Below are 23685 nucleotides of genomic sequence, written 5' to 3'. Positions count from 1 at the left end.
GTGAAGAGCCGCATCTCTTGGCTTCTCCGATCGATTTGCTGCTTTTACGAGCTGTCCGAGCAGAACCAAACAAAACCATAATAGAACATCTGTTCTTCTGTTATTTACGTGTTTTCCCAATTGCCACCGATGGTCCCACAATGCCAGCCAGCCAGCTAGGTGAGTTTCCTGCTATTATTTTTATTTTTCCGTGACATTTTGTCAGGCGGATTAGTTTGGCCGTTAGTTTGACAGGCTCTATAAGTAGACACTCAAGTGGGTGGCAATCTAATTTGGCTGCGCTGCTCGAACAATTTGAATATTGCTCGGGGGATTAATGGTTGTGGATATGACCCATTTGGATTGCACTCTATAAACTAATCGAGCTGAGATAGCTGCGCTATTTTTCATGGAGAGTGCCAATATATGACTTTTAGAAATTGAACTGTATAATACAATTTTAGAAATTTAAATGCACTTAAATAAACTAGGTGAAAATAATTAAAATAATTTTTCTCCATGTTAAGTTTTTTTCCACCCAGATCTTGGAGATTTTCCGCTTGTTTTTCGTCGATCATTCATCTCGCAACATTGTCAAGTTCATTCCCTCTTTTCATTTCTATCTATACCTATAAATCAGAACAAAAGGTCTTATTTTATCGCACAGACATTGGCATGGTTAGCGGTGCGAAAAAGGCTAAAATTAAATGACATCGCTAATTATTCAAGGCACTCGCCTGGCGTTTAATGTCAATGGCTGTGAGTTCCATAATCTTCTTTTTATTGCAATTTTACTTGCAGCTAAGGGAAGGGGACTTTGCGAATATTTAAGAGGCTGAAAATTGGGAAAACAGAAAAAATAGCTGTTTGTTTTTTTGGTCAAATAATTATCAGCAGTCAACGCAATGGGAAGGGAGGAACTTAGAAACTTGGAAAGGTTACGACTATGTAAGTATCTCGGATTATGTTATCATTGTCACCTTAATACATATTTATATATTAATAAATCACAAAACAATATTTTTGTTGCACATTTTAAATCATTTCCATTCAAAGCACATTCTTGCCGATTTTTCAGAAAATGTATGATGCGTTCTTTCTTATTTGTTGTTCTTACTAAACTTGTATACAACATTAAAATCCATTTTCTAATGGACCCAACCAAAACGCAGTGCACAGGGTATGCAAATCCGAAGGCGGCCAGCATAATTTTGCACGTGTTTCGAATAAGTTGTGAACTTTTCTTTGGCAAACTTTGTGAGCAGCCACGAAAACCACCACCAACTCAAAGCTTGGATAGTTTTGTGGGCGCTTAAAAATGCGCGACCGCATTCATTAGAGAAAATGGCTTAAATACTTGGCCAGTCGAAACTGATGAATGGCGGCTTAAGAAACCGGGATTCAGCCAGCAGCCAGAACTCCCCCAAATTCAACTCCGAACGCCAGGCATTTGTTTGTTTGCTTGACTTTGGGCTCCGGGGTCTGGGATTAAGTTTTCTCTCGCCAGGCAAAAGTTTCGTTTTCCCCAGCTAAGCCCCCCACTTCAGTGGATTTGTGTTATCGCCCTTGCTGCATACTTTTGTAGCTCAGTGTCGACCAGCTGCGAGTGCATTTGCGATTGCATACTTTCGGGCGAAAATATTTTTGCCTGCCGCTATTGGAATTTGCAAATATTCTTATAAATTATTATATCAAAGTTCGGCATTACTTATGGCTGGCTGGCTTCGACAGCAAACTTTTCCCTACTTCGAGCACTTCTCCTGCACTTTGGCTCACTCTCTCTTACTTGACACTTTAGTGTAATTAGTTCTCCTGCGGTTGCCGCTTTGTGGGGAAAATCTCTTTGGATTCTGGCGGTGCGGGAAATGCACTGGCTTGAGCGGGTTTCCATGTTTTTGCGGCTTTTTCATGCCCTTTGATGTGGCAAAAATTTCAATTAATGCAATGCAAAATATCTTTAAACTCCTCTGCTTTAGTTGTTAATCTCGGATTATAGCCATAGTGCCGCAAGCAAAAATTGCGTAAGACTTAAATAAACTCAGGTATTTATAATTGCTTGATTAGGCAGCCTTGAGGTTGGCCTATATAATTAAAGATATTATTGATGTCTAATATAAGTTATTCATAACATAATTTACTTACAGCTAAGCAAGCAGGCTTATAAATTTATTTTCCAAATAAAAATTTGGCTTACAATGTAATTATTTAAGCAGGTCGAAATGTGTATTGGAGTAATCTTAAAATAAATGCAAAGGTTTTGAACAGCCTTTTAAAAGTCCTAAGCAGAAGAAGGAAACTTTAATATTAAAAACAGATTTTCACCAATTAATTTCATGGCCATAGTAAGGACACAAGTCATCGAATTCGCCACAAGAAACTTTCCTTTTTTGGGCAGCTTTAAAGAAATTATACTTGACACTTTTCAATTAGTGAAGAAAGTTTATTTTAATTGTGACAGTAACATGTTGTTGCCATCGCCACCCAGTCCCAAAAAAAGCAGCAACAACAAGAGCAACTTGGCCAGGACAATACAGATGCCTGGCAAACTAAGGCCGAAGTCAATGAGCACCCTAGGAGCCACAAAATGTCAAAAGAAAACTTTTCTGGCCAAGATTAATTACAATTGAAAACAAATGAATGCAAAAACGATAAGCAGCCGAAAGGATTTCCACAGCAGTTTCCCGGAGCGGGTTGCGGGTAAAGCCAAATGGAAATGAAAACCCAAAACTGAACTTTGCCAATCAAGATTGGAGGAGGAGTGGGGCGGCTGAAGGAGCTCTAATCAGAGAAATGCTGTTGAAATAAATGTTCACACCTACAGCAGAAGCCAGAAATGCAAGAGCATTAGCTGTGCACTGAGAGAAACTGGTAGGGGGAATTGAAATCTACTTCCTTTAATAGCATAAAGTATTTCAGCTAAGACAATCTAAGCCAAGTATGGTATTTTTCGCTTTTGTAATTCATGAACTTTTTAGATCTAACTCTCAGGTTAATAAATAATTTCTGATATCATGTTTCTCCAAGTGCTGGTAACAACTGTTCGGTAGTCCAGTTTTTTGGGGACTCCAACTTTTGACCGAAGAGGTGGCAAAGTTTTGAAGGGGTTCGCTGGCTGGGGAAATACTTTGCCGGCCAGCCACGTGACCTGTTTAGTTTTTAGCAGGGAGTTGGTCTATTTCGGTTTAGCTCCAAGTTTTCCACTGGGTGTGGGCTCCCTTTGTTGGTGGAGTGCCAGCGGTCAATGGGCCAACATTAGCACCACTTAACCCGCAGCCCGGTGCAGTGTTTTCAATGGGAAAAACTGCCTTGCTAAAGTTTTCGTGCATAAATCATGAAATTAATTAATTTTGACACACATTCCCCCCAGTCGCTTTCTTATGGAGCAGCGCCATAAGCAACTTTACCATCAAAGTATTTTATTCCTAGCCTTTTTTTTTGCAACGCTCCTCTTTGCCAGAAATTAAAAGTAGAATTGAGAAGTGAAACATTAACACCAACAACAACTGAACGGGGAAAAACTTGCCTTGCCACGCAAACTTTTCCAACGTGTAGCGAGGGGGTGTGGGGGATATGGGGGAAAAAGGAATCAAGTTTGAAATATGTGCAAAATTCATTCAGTATTCGAAATATTCCCAACTTGCTATAAGTTTCGTATGTTTCGCCTTTTTTTCGTTTCTTACAATTTTCGCAGTTTTTGTTGCTGCCAAAAATAAAACTTGCGCCGTGAGTTTAATTTTATTCATGCTGCTAAGTGAGTGTTGAGTGAGTTTTCTGGCCAAAAAAAACCTAAAAAATGTAGGTAGGCAAAGTTTGCGCCCAAAATGTTTCACTATTTAATTGCATAATTTGAGAGCGCACTGAGATTACACCTGACGGAAAAATAAGTTTATGCGGATGATGGATTGGAGTGTGTATATATTAACAAAGTGTATCTACATAAAAATAAATACTCTTGTATTTAGGCCTTACGAAAGAAAAGATACAATAGAATCGGCTAAGTAGAATGATGATCTATATAAGGCGAATTAATAAACCATAATGAATATGCTGCAATATTATTCTTTATTTAGGCCATAGAATGGAAATACATAGATGTACAAGGATCAAAACAAATCGATGATATGGGCCCACAATAAATCCTTGTCGTTATCCTTGTCCGTGTCCTTATCCTTCTTTCCCAACTCGTCCAGCTTCTTTTTAAGCTTTTTTAGCTGCTCTTCATCGCTGAAGATTGCCTTGAATACGCGAACAGTGAACCTATCGTAGATGCCAAGCCTCCTAAGGAGTCTAAGGATTTGCTTTTCGATCTGGGTGTATGTACCCTGTCGCAATGCTGGTCCATCCTCGGAAGAGGTTCCATTCCGGATCACTGGCTCGCTAGTTGAACCCGAGGAGATGTCCGCCCGCTGGAGAAGATTGAGCTCATTATATGCCATTATTTTTTCATCCAGTTGGAAAAGCGGAAGATCAGCAGCTTGTTGAAGTCTTTTATATTGGCCAGGAAAATCAGCAGGTGTGGCTGCTTCAAGGCGCTCTTTTAGACGAGAAGTAACGACATCGTTAAGCTTCTCTAGTGGATCCAAGGATATATTATCCTGGCTTTGGATCCCCTGAGACAATACCAAAATTACTGCCAATACAATGATTGCCATGACTACTTTTAGTCAACTGCTTGCAAATTCACGGATCTGTGGCTTTATAAAGCTGGTTGGTGGTACCGATAATCATGAATTATGTCTAACTGGCAGTTAGTATAGTGCCAAATGAATGTAGGCAAGGTGAAATATGAGTGATTTATCGGGGTCACAGCATAATTTCATTTAATGGGTTGCTTAAGTTCGTTGGGTATTTACGACCTGCCAAGAATTTAGTGTTGTGCTTCTTAGTTATCAGTTAACCCACTTCAAGAATAATATTTGAAGGTTGTGTCGCACGAAAGATGACATTGTTTCGAACGTCTAAAATACATAACTTATTAGTTTATTTATTTGATTGAACAAATTGGTTTCATTTGGGTAAGTATATAATCTAAACTCTTAAATAACATGCCACGTGGTGCTAAAAACTCCATCTAGTACCTTTCAATGATTTCTTCTCAGGCAATTAAACAAATGCAGCTAAGTCTTTTACTGCTGGGAAATTGTAAAGCAAATATTGAAAGGGGTGGTGCAGCTGGGGCATGCGAATGAAATGCAAAAACATTAAGCCGGGCCCAGAACTCGGCCCAGAGCAGACCCAACTTCGCATGCAAAGGAAAGCGGCAACTGTGACAATGTAAGCAACAGCGGAAAGAACTGGTGGCATGGGGCATGGAAATGGAGTGGGGTTGGGGTGGTCTGCATTTTTGGGGGGTATGGGGTGTTCGGCTCGGTGTGGTGGTAGAAGTGCATACAAAATTGGCAAAGATGGGGGAACAAAGGAAACAAAAACGACGCCGTCAGCTGCAACGCAAAACTGCAGCTAACCGAAAATGGTAATGGCCTTCGATGGGTGGCGTAAAAGGGGCGGGGCCAAAGGGAGTCCTGATGCGGGGTATGGCAAAGGGGTGAAGTTTCAATGTTTCAGCTTAATGCGAAAATCTTGTTGCACGCCGCCTGCAGCAAACGATTCAGCCTCCAAACCATGGCGAAAAGTCTATTGTTTCACAATCATAATTCTCCTGTAAGCTCTCGGTTGAAGGGTTTACAGGGGATGGGGAATTTGCCTGGCTGCAGGAAATGAACATCATTAATTTTGCCATTCTGCATTTGCATTGGAAATGGCATTTCAATATACGTTTCGCTTTTCAAGATTGCCAAAACCATTTTCCGCTCAGCCAAATAGCCTTTATTCCAGCTACAAAAGCGCCCCGTCTCGCTTGCTCCGATTATCGCCCGTCCCGCTCGCACTCACTGTCGGCGGCTTGGAAAAACTTTCAACTGCTGTGCGCGATTGCCGCGACGTGACTTAATTTCCACCGCCGGCAGGCATACGGCTAAATATTTGTTCTATTCGCAGGGGGGGGCGGGGATATCGAGCAGAGGTAGTTAGACATCTACACTGCGACAAAAAGTACTGCAGTATGCCAGCACTCACATTACTTTCACTTTCAGTAATTCCAAAATCATTTAAGTGACTTTTAAATCTATTATCTATTGGATATCATGGCAATGTAGCATGAAATCATAGTTGCGAATCTTGAACAAATGTTTTTTAAAATTACTTCCATTTAACCATCCTTCTGATAAGCCATAAATCATCTACGTAACTATGTTGTCATAATCTCTCTGTAAGTAATTTCTTCCAGCTACTAGTTTCTTTCAGTGCATGTTTCACTTCGAGCATTTATCAATATATGGACATGTCCTGATAACTCTGTCGATGGGAATTGCGGCACGTAGCGCTCGACACTCAAGTGTCCAAGTGTTGAAAAAGCCGTGCATAAAAACTAACACGTACGCACCGATCCGATCCGAACCGAACTAAGCTCCAACTGCGGGTCATTCATACACCCGATGGCTAGCTGGGGGACTAAGCCAGTCCAAATCAGATATGTACTACATATATATGCACATATAAATATATATAGTAAGAGAAAGTCCGGCAGTGGGCTGAAGAGCGAAAATCAAAGCTAAGCACTTTCAATTGGATTTATGCGTTTGCGATGTGCCCAAAGTAGCGAAACGGAATCGGAATCGCGTGCCCAGCTGGCTAATGTCTCAATTTCCCTGGTTATGAGTCTCCATAGTCCCCCTCCTGCTCCTCCTCAACTTATGGACTTTCTTATTAATCAGCACAAAAAGTTTGCCGCACCAACTTGCAATTCTGCCGATAAGCAAATAGCCCAAAAAACTGTTTACACAACGCATACATGGCCAATTATCCTTATCCCAATGCCTCTATACCTATACCCATTTCAGTGCCCATGTGTGCGTGCTGGAATTTGTGTTTGAGTGCCTTTGGTTATTAAGTTTTATGATCAGTTTGTGTTTTGCGTTGAAACGATTTATTTAGCTAGGCGGAATTAATTGGAATTTTACGTGTTGATTTCCTCTGCACTTAAACAAAAGTGGAAATGAGTTGGTTGGCAGACAGGAGGAAAACCCCCGAGGCCTGTGAGGAAAACTTCTGCTGAAAGCTCAGTTTGTCTAATCGATTATAAATTTGAGTGAAAGGAAAGCGGCAGGCTTGCGGAAAATGTAAACATTTCACAAAGGTCCTTTTCTTCAAAATTCCGATTAAAGTCTCGAAGGATTTATATAAGGTACATGAGCATATGCTTATTACCTTAGCAAAAGGAATCGGTATATGAAAGCTAATTTCTTGTCAATTGTCATCTATTCAACGTTGTATAAGGATTTGTGGGTCTTAACTCTTTCTCCTAAGCGGCATATAAAGTGCAGCTTCCACGGTATTTAAGAGGAATGACCGCCTGTGTGTCCATTCACTTTAAACATGTGTGTAATACTGCACCATTTTAGACGGGAAACCGCAGTTAATGCCAGCAACAAAAGCGACCCAAAACCAAATCGCTTAGCAAACAATGCGAAGGTCCTTCGTCCTCAACTCCTCCGCAAGACGAAAAATGGCCGCTACGACCACACATTATATGCGATCCAGCAGCTGGGCAGTCCGAAATGCTTTATGCGATTATTTGCTGAAATGTTGCGAGCGGGTTTCGTTTTATTTATTTGCCCCGGGCAGTTTCCTTCTCTATTTTGTGGGATTGGATTATAGCGGTGGCATTAACAAACATTCCTGTGGCCGGCAACAAAAAAAAAAGATTCTGTGGCATATATATTTCATGTTTGCTCCAGGAGCTTTTCTTGGGTCGACGGATGAAAATCGCTCAAGTGTTAAAATTTCCAGGCTGAAGATTTGCATGACAGGCGGGGGTGAAAGTGGCTCCAGTGCCCGCCACATATACCTTTATTGAAAACATAATACGACTTTCGCATGCACGGTTTCCATTTCATTGCTTTCGGTCCAATTCGATTCCATCCACTTCGATTTCATTCTGTTTTTTGGGTATTTTTTCGTTTGGCGCGTGACAAAACTCAACTTATGCCGGCTTTGAAATTTACTTTGCCCGGCTAATCCGGGCGATGTACCAGTCCTTGCAGAGTCCTGGCCAAAAGGAGTGGATCCTAAGCCGACTGTCCAGAGCGTTTTTTTCCACCGCTCCTCCGGTTCGAGTGGCTGTCACAAACGATTCTGGCCAAGAGCCATCGCAAATGCTCAGCACCATGGGGTCAACGTTGGGAGTCGGCCATGTCAATGGCCATGAAATGGCAGGATGGCCAGGATGGGCGGATTACCGAGGGGTTCAATCAGAATCAGATCCTGAACCAGAACCGGCGCCCAGGACTCGGGTCACAACAGCAGCGAAGGGCACTCAACAAAGCCGTAGGCTTCAATCTCATAGGAATATTTAGATTCAATTTCTAAGCTAAAGATATTAAACGAACTTATTGTAGAAAATCTATATACTAGACATATGATAAGTATATCTAGTTACTAAAAAGTAGTTGGTTTCCAATCAACCAAATGAAAATATTGTGGCAATTTATCAACACCTTTGGCTCAGATTTTCCGAACTAAATTTTGGGAAAACCATTACACTTTCTTTCCTAGGCTGCCAACCTTTTCCTCCTGCCACTTTTTATGAAAACATTAGCATTAACCCTCGAGTGTCCCCTGGTAATCCTTTTACGTCTTGTGCCCTAAGTAAACAATCTGCGCACTTCATTTGGCCGACGAAAAAACATTGGACACACAATTTACAAGCTGAAAATCTCTGACAGCTTACAAAGACATTTGGTAAAAAAAATTTGGGCGCACAACTTAATCGAAAACTTTTTTTTCTTGGAAAACTCTTTTGGAGGGCTTGTCATTCCAGGTTTTTTTTTCCGAGCTTAAACTTCTGTCCGAGCAATGAAATTAATGCAAAAAGTTTGCCGCTTGTTGCGGTGGCCGGAAAAGCGAAAACCTTTTCGAATTTCTAATGAGCAAAACAACTTTTTTTCGGACAGACTTTCGGCCAGGTGAGAAGCTGAAAAAAATTTGATTTGAGTTGAGGGCCGGCCAAGTAAAAGTTTTTAAATAAAAATTAAAAATTGTCAACGCGTTAAATTAGGGTCTGAAGTTCGCGGAGCCTGGGAAACCCGGGGGTTAAAGGTTTAAATTGAAATTGAATTGGGTATCTGCAACTGACAGTCGGGGGAGATATTTTGCCAGCAACATATTGGAGATTTTCCCTTCAAAGGAAAACTTGCAGCAACTCATCCTCTAAAACTGAAGGGTTCGGCATTTTTTGCCTTTCTACCTTCAGTCCCCGCCCCCGGGATTCATAATCTCCTCGGTAATCTTTTAATCCAGTCGAGTGAATTTCGTACTCGATTGTGCAACAAAGTTGCCAAAGGCTGTCCAAGGAAGCGGGCCGGAGTTAACTTTCGACAGCAGCTAAACATGTGAGGCAAGTTGCACAGCCCACAGCCCAGTTTTCCCCGCACTTGCCATTACATTAAACTCACACAACTTTGATGTCATCTTTGTGCTTAGGCCCCACAAACAAAGTTTCCCTGGTCGCTCTAAAAAAAACTTTTTTAATAGTAATGGACTTTACTTCTCTGCCACTCAGAGCACTCGCCTTTTTTCACCACCAGCAGCGCGATTGCTCTTTTTTTTCGTGCAGTGTAAGCCGAGCGAGCAAAGGGAGTTTGCAACCAGGTAAAATGTGGCTCCACAGCTTCAAAAAGTTATTTCCGCCACAAATGAACACGAGATGCATTTTTTTAGCGTCTCCCATCGATACGAGTGTGATGAAAGTGGTCCAGGATTCGGGTCCCATGTCCTGTGTCCTGCTGGGTGCTGTGTCCTGGTTCCTGGTTCCTATTTCCCCAGCACTTAGCTCACGGCCAGACTGTCTGCCTGACTGAGCTCCTTTTTCATGTTACATGGCTGGCTGGCATAAGCCGCTTAGCTTTTGAGCAACTTTGAGCATGTAAATGGCAGACAAATTCTGGTATTTTTGCCATTCGGCTGGCAAATTTATTAAATATGATGTGACAGCCCGAATACGTTTGACATTTGTGGAAATGATTTTTTCATAAACTTTTTGAAAAGCGGGCATTACGGAAAATTAAGTCGATTTTAATTGCGGATCTTCCGGCTTTCATATTATTACTCATACGCCCAGTATTGCATGTGCATTTTTAACATACATTTTTAAATTTGCTTATGTCTGCAAATAATTAAATACTTTTTATTGTATTTTTAATTTAAGGCATTATAAACGTGACAAGTTTAAAGTTTCTACACCTTTAAGCTACATTCTCAATTAAGATGACAAATTATTGAATAAACATTTTACTTAGTTTTATATTTTGTTGGAAAAAAAAACCTATTAAGCTAATGGCGTATAACATTTATGGAACGAAAACTTTACAAAGAGATCCGCAACGAAGGCTGGTTGGATTTGCAACTAACAATAAATATAACTCATACGCAGTGTGTAGAAAAGAATGTTTATCAATTATCACAGCTTAAAGTCAGCCATTTGGAAATGAGACTACAAGAAAATAAACTAAAAATGGACCGAGTTTCAATTCTTGGCAAGTTTTCCAGGGTTACAGGGGACATAAACTAAGCTCTAATGCGCCAGCTAAGGATACAAATTACGAAACAATGACGTCAACGTGCCTGTCAACAACTTGGCCAGACAATAGTTTTGCTTGGGGCAGACAGTCCCGGAAAATGGAAAATGGGCGGGGAAAGGGGTCAGGATCAAGAGGAGGGGTGGCGGCGGCACGAGAAGTCGGAAGGAAAAGGGAGACGAAGGTTAGGCGACAGGTGCAACGGACATTTCTGTCGCATACATACAAATTACGTGCGAGATTATGCCGAGTCCGGTTTGGACTAAGCACTAAGGACCTGGGCGAAAGGACGCAGGACGAAGCTGTACGCTTTCTATTGGTGGTTACAGCACGTACGGAAAATCAACAGAAAGCAACGCCACCTGGCGATGACAGCGTGACTCACGATCGGCTATGTATGCTTAAGTATTTCTCATCGTATAAATTGTATTTCCCATTGCCTAATAATACATAAACTATTGATAGGCCTCAGAATTTCAAATAATTCACATTCTTGTTAATAATTCTTTATCAATTTTTGGACCACATCTCCATTATCATTATGAAACACACAAAACTATCTCAGACTTCCACCCCCCGCCACCCGTTTCAAGTTCAAATGGAACAATGCCAAAATAATGCTTTCACTCCGATGGAGCTGAACTGAGGTGATAGGTCATGGGAATGGGCATGGGCATGGGCATGGGCATGTGCATTGGTTGTGAATACGAGCGCCTCAAGTAGATTTAAATGAGCTCAACATGCATTTAAATGCAGCCTGATTTGATTACGAAATACGGGCTCCAACTGGAAAGGGGACCTGCTCCGTGCGGATTGCCAACTGCTTCTTTCTGATATTATGGCTGTGCAGCCAGCCCCTGTCACAGCCATCAACAATGGCGCATTGTGGCATCGGCTGGCTGCCTGGGAGGCCAAAAACAATGCAAAACGCTGCGAAAACAACAGTCAAAGGTGCGAAAATTAATATTTGCCCTGGAAAACAACAACCGCAGGTAGGGTGGGGTGTGGCAGGTGTGCTGGAAAACTACTACACCTGGGAACGCATTGTCTGCCCCAGCAAGTGTCTAGTAATTAATTTCCTTGGCAGGCACAGTGATGTTCAGGGCTTAAGATCAAGGTTATTTCTAAATGAATATGGCCTGAATATCGAAGTTTCAGAAAGGCAGGTTATATAAATATTTAAAAGTTACTTTCAATTATCACTAGATATCAAACTATTTGTATACTATCCTAATATCTATTCACCTTTGGCATATTGAAACAGAAGAAATATAATATTATTAATAAAAATTAAAGTAAAAATTGGAAAAAAACAATTAAATAAGTTTTTACTTACAAAACCGCTTCGTGGGACGCCCAATCAAGCAAAGAAGTAAATGAAATAGGGCGAACCAGTGGGGCGAGCCGAACTTAAGAAGTTCAAGTGCTTGGCAGTTCTGAAACGAACTCCTTGGCCCCGAGGATAACCAGGATATCCACCGCACCTCCGCGTCCCGCGCACTCTGCCACTTTGCTGGTTTCAGATCAAATGCATCACGCGGCTTAGTTTGGGGTTTCTGTTCAGTTGGCTATGATTGGGATGAAGTGATGGTTGGATGCTGCTGGGATGTTAGGGTTCTGGGGTACTGGGATGTTGTGATGCTGGATTTCGGTAGAGGAGTGGTGGCGAACTGCTGGCAGCTGTTGAAGGAGCAGCTATTGTTGTTGCTGAGAAGTGGGTGGATGTGGATGCGATGGTGCCCTGCGGTGGCTCATTGTTCGACTGCAGCGCGCGAAGGGATACGCATGTTGGTGGCAAGTCGGGATTGGATTGGATTTGGTAATGGGCGGGGCTGGAGGAGACCACTGGCGGAGGCAACTTAAAGTGAGCTGGCTGAAGTGCCGGCGGGTGGGGATTTGGGATGCTAAGCCATAAGATTCAGCCTGCCAGTGCCTTTGACTTTGACTGCACTCGGCGAGGAGCTTCGAATATGGCTAAAACCATCGGCCACATGATACTCACGGAAAATGCATTTTCGAGAACTTTCCATTAATTAATTTAATGAACTTTTGGCCGGGCTGCCAGTCCGCCAGTCAGTCAAGCCAAGTCAAGTGCATTAAAGCCTTTTGGACAGCTGCATTTCCAAACGGTTGGACAGCCTTTGCAACACAACGAAACGCAGTATGTGGGCTAAATAAAATAGTTATTCATAGAGATACATATAATTAATACGCAATTAAATTACCTGCAGCTTAAATTAAATGAAAAATACCATGCTGAGAACAAAAGCTGGGGATTTATGTTTGCTCACAGCAATTTTTTATAAGCCTGTTCACTTTTTAATTCTATTAATGAATTTATGCAAACTTATCAAGTATCGAGTTTTAATTAATTTAAACCAGCTAACTGTATTTCCCAATTTATAACTTATTACATTTCCCAAAAATTAGCATCTATAATAGTTGTGAATAGTATATAGATTTCCCAATTCGATTCCGATTACCATTTTAATTATGTATATGAACGTAATCATGTTTAAATGCCTGAAATGAGCGTAAATATTGCAAATATCATATCAAATTCTAGAATACTAAAATATATCTTAAATTGTTAAACAAATTAAGTCGAAAATCTAAAAGTAGGATACTATTCTTGTTATATGATTTAATATTCTTTGAATACTGCAAATAATAACAAAAGCCATTTCATTACCTTTATTATTTTTCACAATGGTTAGCCATTAAATCCACGCCATCTGGAATCGCTCGGCATTTTCCTTTGGTTGGTCCAAATGGTCCTCTGCGACTGTGGAAATCTTTCATTATTTCGTTGAAATCATCCAGTTTCACCTTCGTGCTCATAACGTCCTCGCACAATTAAATTCGAATCGGGAAAGCTTTCAGCTGCACTCTGGGCCACAAATTATGGCCATCCTCCCCCATCTGCTCATGCCAATCATTTTGGCCCATTCAATGGCAGAACAAATGGCCAAAAGCGGCTGCCAAATGTCGGCCTACAAAACATATAGAGATGGATATACAAAGGGAAGACATTCGGCCGGAATTTAACTGCTGTGCAGTCGCGCATGAAGATCCGCTGGCAATCCCCCCGCTGCCACTCCCCTCTGTCAATTATGGTCTATGGACATTAAATGTCATTACGCAGCAACAATCAAAAAGAGCGACAGAAGCCGCAGCTGGGAAATTGGAGGAAAACGGGGGAAAACTGGGGAAACCTGGGGAAAAGGGAGACAACGGGCCAAGCAAAGCATGAAATTAAAATGCGCCTAAGATGTATTCTCAACTGTCATGATGCTGATGATGCCAGGAGTTGGCCTGGCAAAGGAGTTGCTCCTGCATCCCGTCGTTCTGCTTATAATTTCATTTTTCACACCCAACTCTCATTGACAAAGTGTGAAGGACGCAGGCCAAAGGCGAGGATACTTCTTGGCTCTTTGCCTTTTGCATACTCTAGCCAAGAAGGAAAGGCTAAGATTTGCTAAAATGAGCGAACACAATTCTTAGATGGCCAAACAGAATATATGCGCCTCTACAATGGGAAATCTATTATAAGAAGTATATTTTCCACATAATTCATATTTTAAATCAAAAACTATTTTACAAATTTAATATTATATTTTTCAAATTTAATATACATCTCATTTTATATAGTTTAACTTTCATTTTCTCAACATTTTCTTTGTAAACTTTTCGATGAGAGTAACGCAACTTCTACACAACACTGCTATTATTTCGTATCTCAGCTCTTGAATTTTTGTGGGAGCCTTGCCAAAGCGATAATAATAATAAAATAAAATGATGAAAATGCCACCGGCAGTTGAGAATCAGCCGGTGGGAGCAAGGACAATGCTTGGCAGCCTTATTAAATTTATATTTAAATTTCTTGTACTGCGGTTGGGTACGTGAGGGCTGGCTGTAGAAATTTAATTAGTTTCAAAAACAAAAATTGAATTCTCGCCTCATTTGAAATGCAAAACCGAGAGAGAGGAGTCAATTAAATGAATGTCAAAGAACAACTCCGAGCATTCGCAATGTGTCTCCGCCCGGCTGTCCCCGACCGCCCCTCCCAATACTCCTGTGTTTTCAGGTCCTGCCTCAACAATTCCTTTGACACACACTGGAATTCCCCAGAAGGAGGAGCCTGGCCACCGTGTCCTGTCACTGCTGCTGTTGTTGTTGTCTTTATGGCAGTCGCCTCCTGTGGCCGCGCCCTCTGTTATTGTAGCCATGGAAATGAATATTAATGCCGCCAGGATTCTGGCAGTCGATTCTGCGGAGCATCGAGAATCGAGAATCGGGGACCGGGCACTGAGGGGCGCCGAGGACAGGACACCAAAAGTCCTTTGCCCACAAGGGCTCAGTGCGCACTTTGCACAGCATTAATATTTATCAGCCCGAATTCGGAGTTGCTGTTGATACGGGGACAACCCCACTACACCTCTGTCCACTGGTAGGACAGCATATTTTGCATACCCTTTGTCCTTTGCCTATAGTATTTCAATAAGCGAATGAATGCGAATCAAGAAAAATGCCTGTGGTATCCGCAATTGCAGGGCATGAATGCATAACTAAATTAAACAAATGTCCTGAAATACCAGTAACTTTCACTGCCAAACTGGCTTTTTTGTTTTTTTGCGGCATCACAAGCACTCAGGTGCTATCATCATTCGAAATTCTTGGTCCAATTGATTGTTATTAATTTAAAATTTATTAATTGGCTTTGGTTTCAATTAATTTGTTCAATCAAATTATTTATTGTTTTATTTGAAGAGCATTTTCATTGAGCCTTACTTTAAATAGAAAATGTGCGTAATTTAAGAGAAAAAATTAAATGAATTTCTTCAAAATTTGACTGCACTTCGATGGCCGTTTGGTCAGGGCTAGCGAACAATCTGTATAATCCCGGGGCTCTGGACATCAGCGGCTATCATTTCCCGACACTCACTGGACCTCTCACCTCTCAGCCCCCGTCGCTCGAGGACACTCTCTTATATGGGCCCATTATCAAGGGTAATGAAATTTACTTGTACACGAAATAAAATTATATCATTAACACCTGAAGCGTGCAGAGTCACACATGTGTCCGCATATACGTACATATATGCATATAGCGATGGAGGCTTGGGTGGGCGTGCATTTATTCCACCCACTGTGCACATGTTTACACTGTCTGCACGCCGACTTTCCGTATCGTTTAAAACACTCAGAAAAAATGGCTGAAAGTGGGGGCAGTGCGGAATGTCTCGATTGTTCCGCGAATAATGCAATTTGTTAACATTGGCTATGCCGTGTTAATCAGACCCGCTGCGACGGGGTTAAAGCAATTTCGCCCAGTTTCCACTCATCGAAATTGCACTTTAAAATTGAACTAGGTCTGCGAATGGATGTATGTATGTATGTATTCCTGTGGCTCGTCGCACGTTTGGATTGGTGGCCGGAAAACGCCCAAGTGCAGGAACTTAATTAATTAGCTGCCTAAACTTCGTTTTGAAGTTTTTGGCCACAATCTGATTTCTTTTGAGATTTCTGCACTGAACCAAGCCAACAGATGGCATGGCAAGACCATCCAAACCAACCTGGACCTGGCCACAGGGATCATGGCCTGTAGTTGCACCACCGATGATTTGTGGGGATTACGGGTGAGATGAAATAGACGAAAGTGGGAAATATTTGTAATTATACATATAAAATATAACTTACATCTGGATAAATTTTACAATGATAACAATAAACTTTTATCGTGCCCATTATAACTTATTACAAACCCTTTTTCACTCTTAGCTTAACTGAAAGATAAAATGGTAGGTATTGTATGGCTCCACACAACTTGCAACTAATTTTAAATATGTCTAATTAGAAGGTCCAGGGTAACTTCCGTTCGACTCCCCTTGATAGTTTTCCCTTGTCCACTTGTTACTGTTTTTCTTTGGGATTTTCGGCTCGGTTTTTGCCTGTTAAGTGCAGGACCTGAGCCGGCCGGAGCTTTTGTGTTTTAGTTTCCAGCTGCAAGCCGGACACGAATGCGGCCCAGTGAATGGCCAAAGAGGAAAGTCGGAAAAGGCGGAAAACTCGCTGGGGGAGCGGCAAAGGTGGATGACTAGGGGTAGGGGGAGCGGTAGCGGAAGGGACAGGGCCACAGCTGAGCCCTGACCGCAATCGCATTGTGGCATTGTCCACATCGATGTTGTCGCCCTTTATTTTTGTTACCGGTTCGGGTTTTGCCAGGCTTAATGGCCTGCAAAGGGCAAGGAGGCGAAGGAAACGGAGGAAGACTCAATTGATTTTTACTTTTGTTTTGCGATTTCCGACAGCTGAAGGCGACTCCTCGAAAAACTCCTACCGGAATCGCAACACTCAACACACAAATCCGCAGTAAATGAAAACCAAAGCTCGAAAACTTTCCACGGAACTTGTCATCGTTTCTCGTTGCGCTTCCCTTCCGTTAGCCGAAATTAAATTTTAGTTATTAAATCATCAATTCAATCAGACAATTAGGAAAGTTGTCAGCTGCAAAGTTTGCCAGCCACACAAACTTGCTGACATATGTGAAAAGCCAAAGCCAGTGCCCTTTACGCTCTTCCCCCCATTTTCCGAGTGACAAAAACTTTGCCGAAGAACATTTAAGGAAAATATTCCTTAGTTAAAAACTCAATTTGTTTTTCGAGAAAACTCAATTTGCGGCTTTTGAAGTAAACTGCAAATTTTCAACAAATTTTGAAGGGAATTAGAGTCGGTGTTTTTAGTGTTTTTAGTGGGTACAGAAGCTGGGTGCTGCGGTCACTCTGCCGTTGACTTTTGGTCTCTCGATTGATTTCAATTTCATTAACGCCTCGACTTCCACCATTCCCAACCTCGACAAACTGTCTGTTTGTTTGGCTGACAGCTGTTGCCAATTTCTGCTTTTGTCTGAACTCACGACCCTCGAAGATTGGCAGATGACGTCGAAAAAGAAGGACATGGTGTGGTCCTAAAGATAATACCGATTTTTCGGAACACGAAATGCCAATATAAGCTTAATGAGTTTTCAATAGTGGAATTTAATTCAAAATTCAGTAAAGAATTTTTTAAATATTCGCTATTTGATAACTCCACTCTAAATGTAACTTCTTTTATTCCGCAGCCACTCGTTTAACTTGTCTCACCGCATTTGTGCAATTGATGGAAATTGCCTTTGAGCAACTAATGAAAATGTCAGAAATTTCTAGTCCATTTCTCTGCCCACTGCCCACCGTGGCCAAGAGGAAAAGCTGAAATGCCAGGGTCCAGGCTCGACCTGGGCATGATTTTCAATTTGTGATCTTAATCAGCAGGTGTCCTCTATGGCTTTCTCTTTCACTTATTGCCCCACCTGCAGCTCCTGTGGTTGCCTATCAACGGCACCGTCATTGTCGTCAGCATCGTCATAGCTTTTTATTATTTTCATTCGGGCTTGACTGCCTACTAATAGTGGATGTTGCTCTTGCTGCCGATGTTGCCTTTGTTGAAAGGTTGCTATGCATTAGCTTTTGTCATTCGGACCATCCTCCCAATTCCTCTCTTTATTCTCCGCCGGCCAGCGAACAATGCAATGTGAAATGGCAGGACTGCTTCCACTTTTACGGCGTTTATGCGGAAGACCTTGTTCATCATGAATTCATCTAAAATATTTCAGCTTTAAGTGAATAGAACAACAGTGCCTAATTAACTAGGAAGAAACCAAACTTTGCGCTTCTAACGCAAAAGTATTAATATTATTTTATCCAAGTTTTTAATGAAGTTATAGTTATGTGTCACTTCTTAAGTATCACATTACTTGGACAGAAGTTAATGCGAAATCATAAATTCTCTGCCATAAACGTAGTGATTCATCTAGATACGCCACTGTGGTTCACTGGTCCGGCCACCAAGAATCGGACCGGAGTCCAGTGTCCAGGTTCCAGAGTCTAGACCGACTTGAGAGCTCCTGCCAGTCCCGCTGCTTTTTGGCCTGCTGCTGTGCCCATTTAATTAAATTACACCAAATTGTTTGGGCCGTCCTTCGCTCGCAAAAAATTATATGGGGTGAAATGTGTAAAAAATGATAAAAGCTGATGTAGCATCGAAAACATTTTTAAAGGCGGGTTAAGTCCGGGTAATTGCTCCCTGTTTTTTCTCAATTACACTTTTACAGCTTTCAGCAAATATTTGTCGATATTTTTTAAATTTTAAGGTTTATTTTGATACTCTTAAAACTTATTTATATTAAAGTTTTTAATCGTAAGGCCTAGCATGCTTAAATTAAAGGTCTGCTGTTGTCAGTTTCTAGTTAAATTTAAATTCAAATTGAAAATCTAATTTGAAACATCTGTTACGCACATCGACTTCTTGTTTGACAATTCAATGCGTGGCTGATTTCCATACGAGTGCCTGTGTGACGTGTGCGTATATTTATATATGTTATTAAAATACAATTGACGTTTGAGTTATGAAAACTTGGATGCGGCACATGTTCAAGTATTTCATATAGAATATTTGGCCGCAAATTCAACACGTTGCCAAGCCAAGCAAATTGTTTGAAAACAGAAGCGAAATCAAACCGAAAATAACGTACAGAACTCACTTTTGGACGTTTTTTTCTCTTTGCCCCAACCGGAAAACTTTTACATTGTCAACTAGTGTTGTCGAAATAATAATGAAAATATTTTGCTTTACGCATAAGTTATAATATTAATGAAATTAATATATAAATGGAATAGCAAACAGAATTTAAGATTTAAAATAGAAAAATACAAAACAGTTTGGACCAGAAATAAATAAAATAAATTTGTCGGCCTCATTCGATTTTTCCAAGAAAATATATTCTTTTTTGGCACACAAAGTTTTGCTGAGCCAATAAATTTGGCATCACTGCAGCTCCACTTGAAATTTACATTTTGCCTTGCCTACTTTTTCGGGCACGCAATTCAAAGTCATAAAATATAAGTTTGCACTGCGTAAATTGTGGGCGGGCTGGTCACAGCTGCCTAAATGTATTTTAATTTGTTTGCCTCGACTGCCGACTGTGTGCAGCAGTTAAATGGCAAATACATGAAGCTCAAGTTTTTAATTTTTCAGTGGGTGGGGGGAGGTAAAACTTTTCCAAATCCCCACCAAATGATTAATCGCTGGAGCGGATATACAGCCGGCAGCTGGCTCTCCTTCGCCGGAAAACTGGAGCACCGGACAGAACGGCAAGAGTTGACAATTGAAGTTGGGTTAGGTAACTGCGGCGCTCATATTGATCAATCACTGTCACCTGGCCCGCTCAAGAAGTGGAAAAATCGGAGTGGGTAGGGGAAAATCTATAAACAATATGATAACCATTTGGCAATAAACTCGAATGTGATGTGTCTGGCGTTGTCTCTGCAGCACTTTGAGTGATTTGATATGGCACATCTATATCGGCGATGGATATATACGCGGACATGGCCCCGCGGCTCCTCTTTGATTGTAACAAATTTCCAATCTAAGCGAACGCGCAAGAACGGAATCGCAGTGACGGATGCGATGAAAGTGGAGTGGAGTGGCAAGTGGCAAGTGGAAAAAGTGGAAAGCTGCCGGAGTTTCCCACCCAATTTTCCGCCACCCCGGTCTGCGGAGCGCCAAAAAGTGTCACTTTTTATGAGCGATCATTTGTATTTCCCCCTTTTGCTAGTTGTATTTGCTTGTTTGTCGTTTGTCAATACACTTTTTGCCCTCCTCCGGCTTTTCCGCATTTTCCTTGCGTTTTCCTTGTAGCTTCCATTGTAACTTTATGCTCTTGACAAATTCGAGTTTAAGTGGATTACTTTCCACTGTTGCATGTTGTTCGAGGAGCCATTCTGATTCCATATCTTCGTCCTTCAGCTGATGACTCATTAATTGTCCGAACGGAGCGTTCTTGGCGCAATTAATTTTCATTTTCATTTGCATTTTACGATGGCGAGTGCTGGTCATAAATTCAGCTGAGATTCACGGGTTGTGAAAAATTCCAACTCGTGCTTAGCATTTGTGCTAATGGGTCGCTCTTTCCTATTTTCCATTTTGAATGATTGCTAGTTAAATAATTAGAGTTCATTCATTAGGGTAAGTAGTGCAATCAAATAGTAGTTATAAAAGGAAAATGAGTTTTATATCGGTTAAAATACATACAAAAAAGTAACATTATTTTGGAGCTACTTCAAATTAAGTCAATTAAAGTAAACTCTGTTAAAAGGTATTACTTTTTATTACAACAGTTAACGAATTGCAAAAAGTTAATAATCGGAAGATTGTATATAGCACATACCAAGTAAATCGATTGATTCTACCCTCGAATTTCGCCAAAATCCGCACTTGCACATTCTGTTTGAAATGAAAACCCTTTCGCATTCTTTAAGTCCTCCCATGTGCACAATTAGTGCCCCAAATGGGCATCGACCATCCTGCGACACGTGCGTAAGTTTTCAATTTCGCTTTCATTTGGCTCTATGTTATTTGTGCCACACGAAAACGAATCGCCACTCGGCAACGGATACACTGGAGCACGCGGCCAAAAAAGGAGGAGGACTCATAAAAGATTTAGGCCTCGCTGCCATTACGAAATGCAATTTGCAGAAACTTTTGATTTCGCCGGCAAGCGGCAGGTCGGGTCAAAGGACCAAATCTTTTATTGGTCTCATTAAACGAAAATGTTTGCGAGCTTTGAGTTCCGAGAACGGAGTCCTGTCCCTTTCGATTCCCAGTCCGCCTCCCCGCCCCCAGTCCGGCCACGCCCACCACTTATTTTCGAGTCAGTTCACGTTTTCCGAAAGGTGAGCGGCGTTGATTTTGAAAAGTTTCTGCGGCCCACCTCGAGGAGCAAAGTACTCGAAAGATTTGAATGCTCTCGAAAGCTGACATTTTTCGTTGAAGTGGACGTGATTCGATTTGGATACGCTTTGGTTGCCTGGCCTGCCCCCTCAGGAAAACCCCGACTTTGCGGGTCGGGCGGAGAAACTTTGCAATTAAGCTGGCAATGAAGCGCAAACAAGAAAACCGGAAAATGGAATCGAGAACGCAAACTGGAAATCATATTAAATTTCAACAAATTATTTGTAATTTGTTTGGCTCGAGAGGGCGAGAGCGAACCCATCCCCATATCTGCATATTCATATTCATAGGAAAATTGAATTTTCCCAAATTATTTGCTTGGTTAGTTTTGTGGCTTCCACAAAATTGTTTGCCAGCACACAGAGGCGCAGCAGCAGGGGGGCATCTTCTTCATTATCTTGCGAGCACAATGGCTGGAAACCGGACCTGCTCTGTCATATTCGGAAAACTCTTTGAGTCGACTCGTAATTGAAATGTGTGATAGCGCACACAATAGGCATTAGTTTCCCAACACAAAGGAGCTACAAAATGGAAATATTTCAGTGCAGAAGAGTGTATTCAGAAAATATAATTGGAAAACTACGGAAAATTTGGGAAATACATATGTACCAAAATTTTAAATTGGCATTGGGGCTATTTTAAAAGTGAAAAATCTGGAATTAAAATTGTATTTTAGCTACAATTACTAATATATTATTAAATTGTTATTTTTGTTGTGTATTTTTAGCTCTGTGTGCAATTTAATATATTTCAAATAATGATTGTGGTCAATATGAAGTGTAAGGCATAATTACAAAGCTTATGGAATAATGCAATACGTTTTGAAATCAACTTAATGGGCCTTTAAAAAGCTAGTCGAACAAAGCATTAAATTTGGCACTTCTATTCTTGTGAGATATTCTTGACTTATGTGCGGTGCTCACTTTCCGTGAAATGCAATTTCGATTTTAAGGCAGAAATGTCTACCGCCAAGAGCATATTGTAGGACACAAATCGATTGTCATGATACCCTTTACTGCTATGGTAAGAAGACTGCTAGATTCACAACGAAGTATGTCGATCTGACCGTGTGATGCGGTATAAAAATCAAAATTTTATATATAAGTTCATTGGAAAGCCTTAAAACTTAGTTTGCTTTCCTGCTTGCATATCTACATCTCGGGTAACGGGTATCTGTTGGTCGATGCACTGGACTACAGCGTTTTCACTGGCTTTGTCCTTTTTTTGGGACATTTTCAACGCTTTCTGAGCGATTAGGTGCCACATCGAGGGCGAGGAGAATTCTGCTGGCATGTGTATCGATAAGAACACGATAATGATGACTAAGTCGCAAAATCCAATAATGAAAATTAATTTCACACACGCACACACACACACGCACACAGAGTGTAAGCCACAGGCCCTGTAGCAATTTATGCCAATTTGGCAGAGGGAGCTATGTAGAAGGATGTGTAGACAGTCACTTCCATGCCTGAAATATTTTTGACACCTGCAGAATTCCTATTGACAGCTGTGCAGGTGAAAGGGGGCGGCCACGGGAGTGTGGGCGTGGTCTTTGGAAAATTCACGTTTGAATTCGAAGCGTTTCGAGTGCGGGTTTTAGGTTCCCAAGAAGGGGTTTTACAGGCGATTTTCCACGCGGCGTGTGTGGGCATACGTGAAAATTTTTGACAGTTATTTTAATGAAATTATGCAAGCACATTTTCACACATTCAACCACTCAAAGAGTGACGAAAGCCAAAGGGGGTGACAAAAGGGGCGGCTGTTCGCCTGCAGCTGATTCGTTAGCTTTGGGAGTGGGTTATTCACTCCATATGTGGGTTAATCATATGCATTTCGAGGTTTTGTAGGCGACCAACGCTTTGCCACGCAGCATTTTGGATATTTAATTAGCGCCCCACATGAGCACACACACATTAAAGCTCACGTGTCCGCAAACATTTTGTGTGTGGGGTGGAAAACTCTGTTAAAGTAAAGGTAATCCACGATATAATTATGTGAATATGCAACAAAGCACCTTCACTTACATTTATAATTTAAATATACATAAACAATTATTTTATTCAGCAGATACCAAAGTTATTTGATACAGATTCAGATGGTTTGCAAGTATGCACTCAAAAATTTAAGTTTGTCAAACATCAACCCTCGAATAACTCTTACTAATTCAAATTCGCTAAACTCTGAAGGTTGTTGGAATTGAACAAATGTAATTGAAATTGTATCTTTCAAGTGCTCGCCCCAC

The 23685-nt window shown here is 41.2% G+C and overlaps 1 protein-coding gene across 1 annotated transcript; it reads right to left on the bottom strand.

The window, feature by feature from the left end:
- Nucleotides 1-4029: 4029 nt before the first annotated feature.
- LOC6732080 lies at nucleotides 4030-5048 on the bottom strand. The gene has a single exon (XM_002079176.4). The coding sequence runs from the start codon at nucleotides 4629-4631 to the stop codon at nucleotides 4083-4085; it is 549 nt and encodes a 182-aa protein (XP_002079212.1). The 5' UTR covers nucleotides 4632-5048; the 3' UTR covers nucleotides 4030-4082.
- Between the last annotated feature and the right edge of the window lie 18637 nt (nucleotides 5049-23685).

This window comes from Drosophila simulans, chromosome 2L (assembly GCF_016746395.2).
Source record: "Drosophila simulans strain w501 chromosome 2L, Prin_Dsim_3.1, whole genome shotgun sequence".
Taxonomy (NCBI): Eukaryota; Metazoa; Arthropoda; class Insecta; order Diptera; family Drosophilidae; genus Drosophila; species Drosophila simulans.
The sequence above is the reverse complement of the archived record's forward strand: the minus strand, read 5'-3'. Positions and strand labels throughout refer to the sequence as shown.

Bases quoted from the DNA above. Each gene is read 5' to 3' on its own strand.
- LOC6732080 (XM_002079176.4), bottom strand. From the start codon at position 4,631: ATGGCAATCATTGTATTGGCAGTAATTTTGGTATTGTCTCAGGGGATC.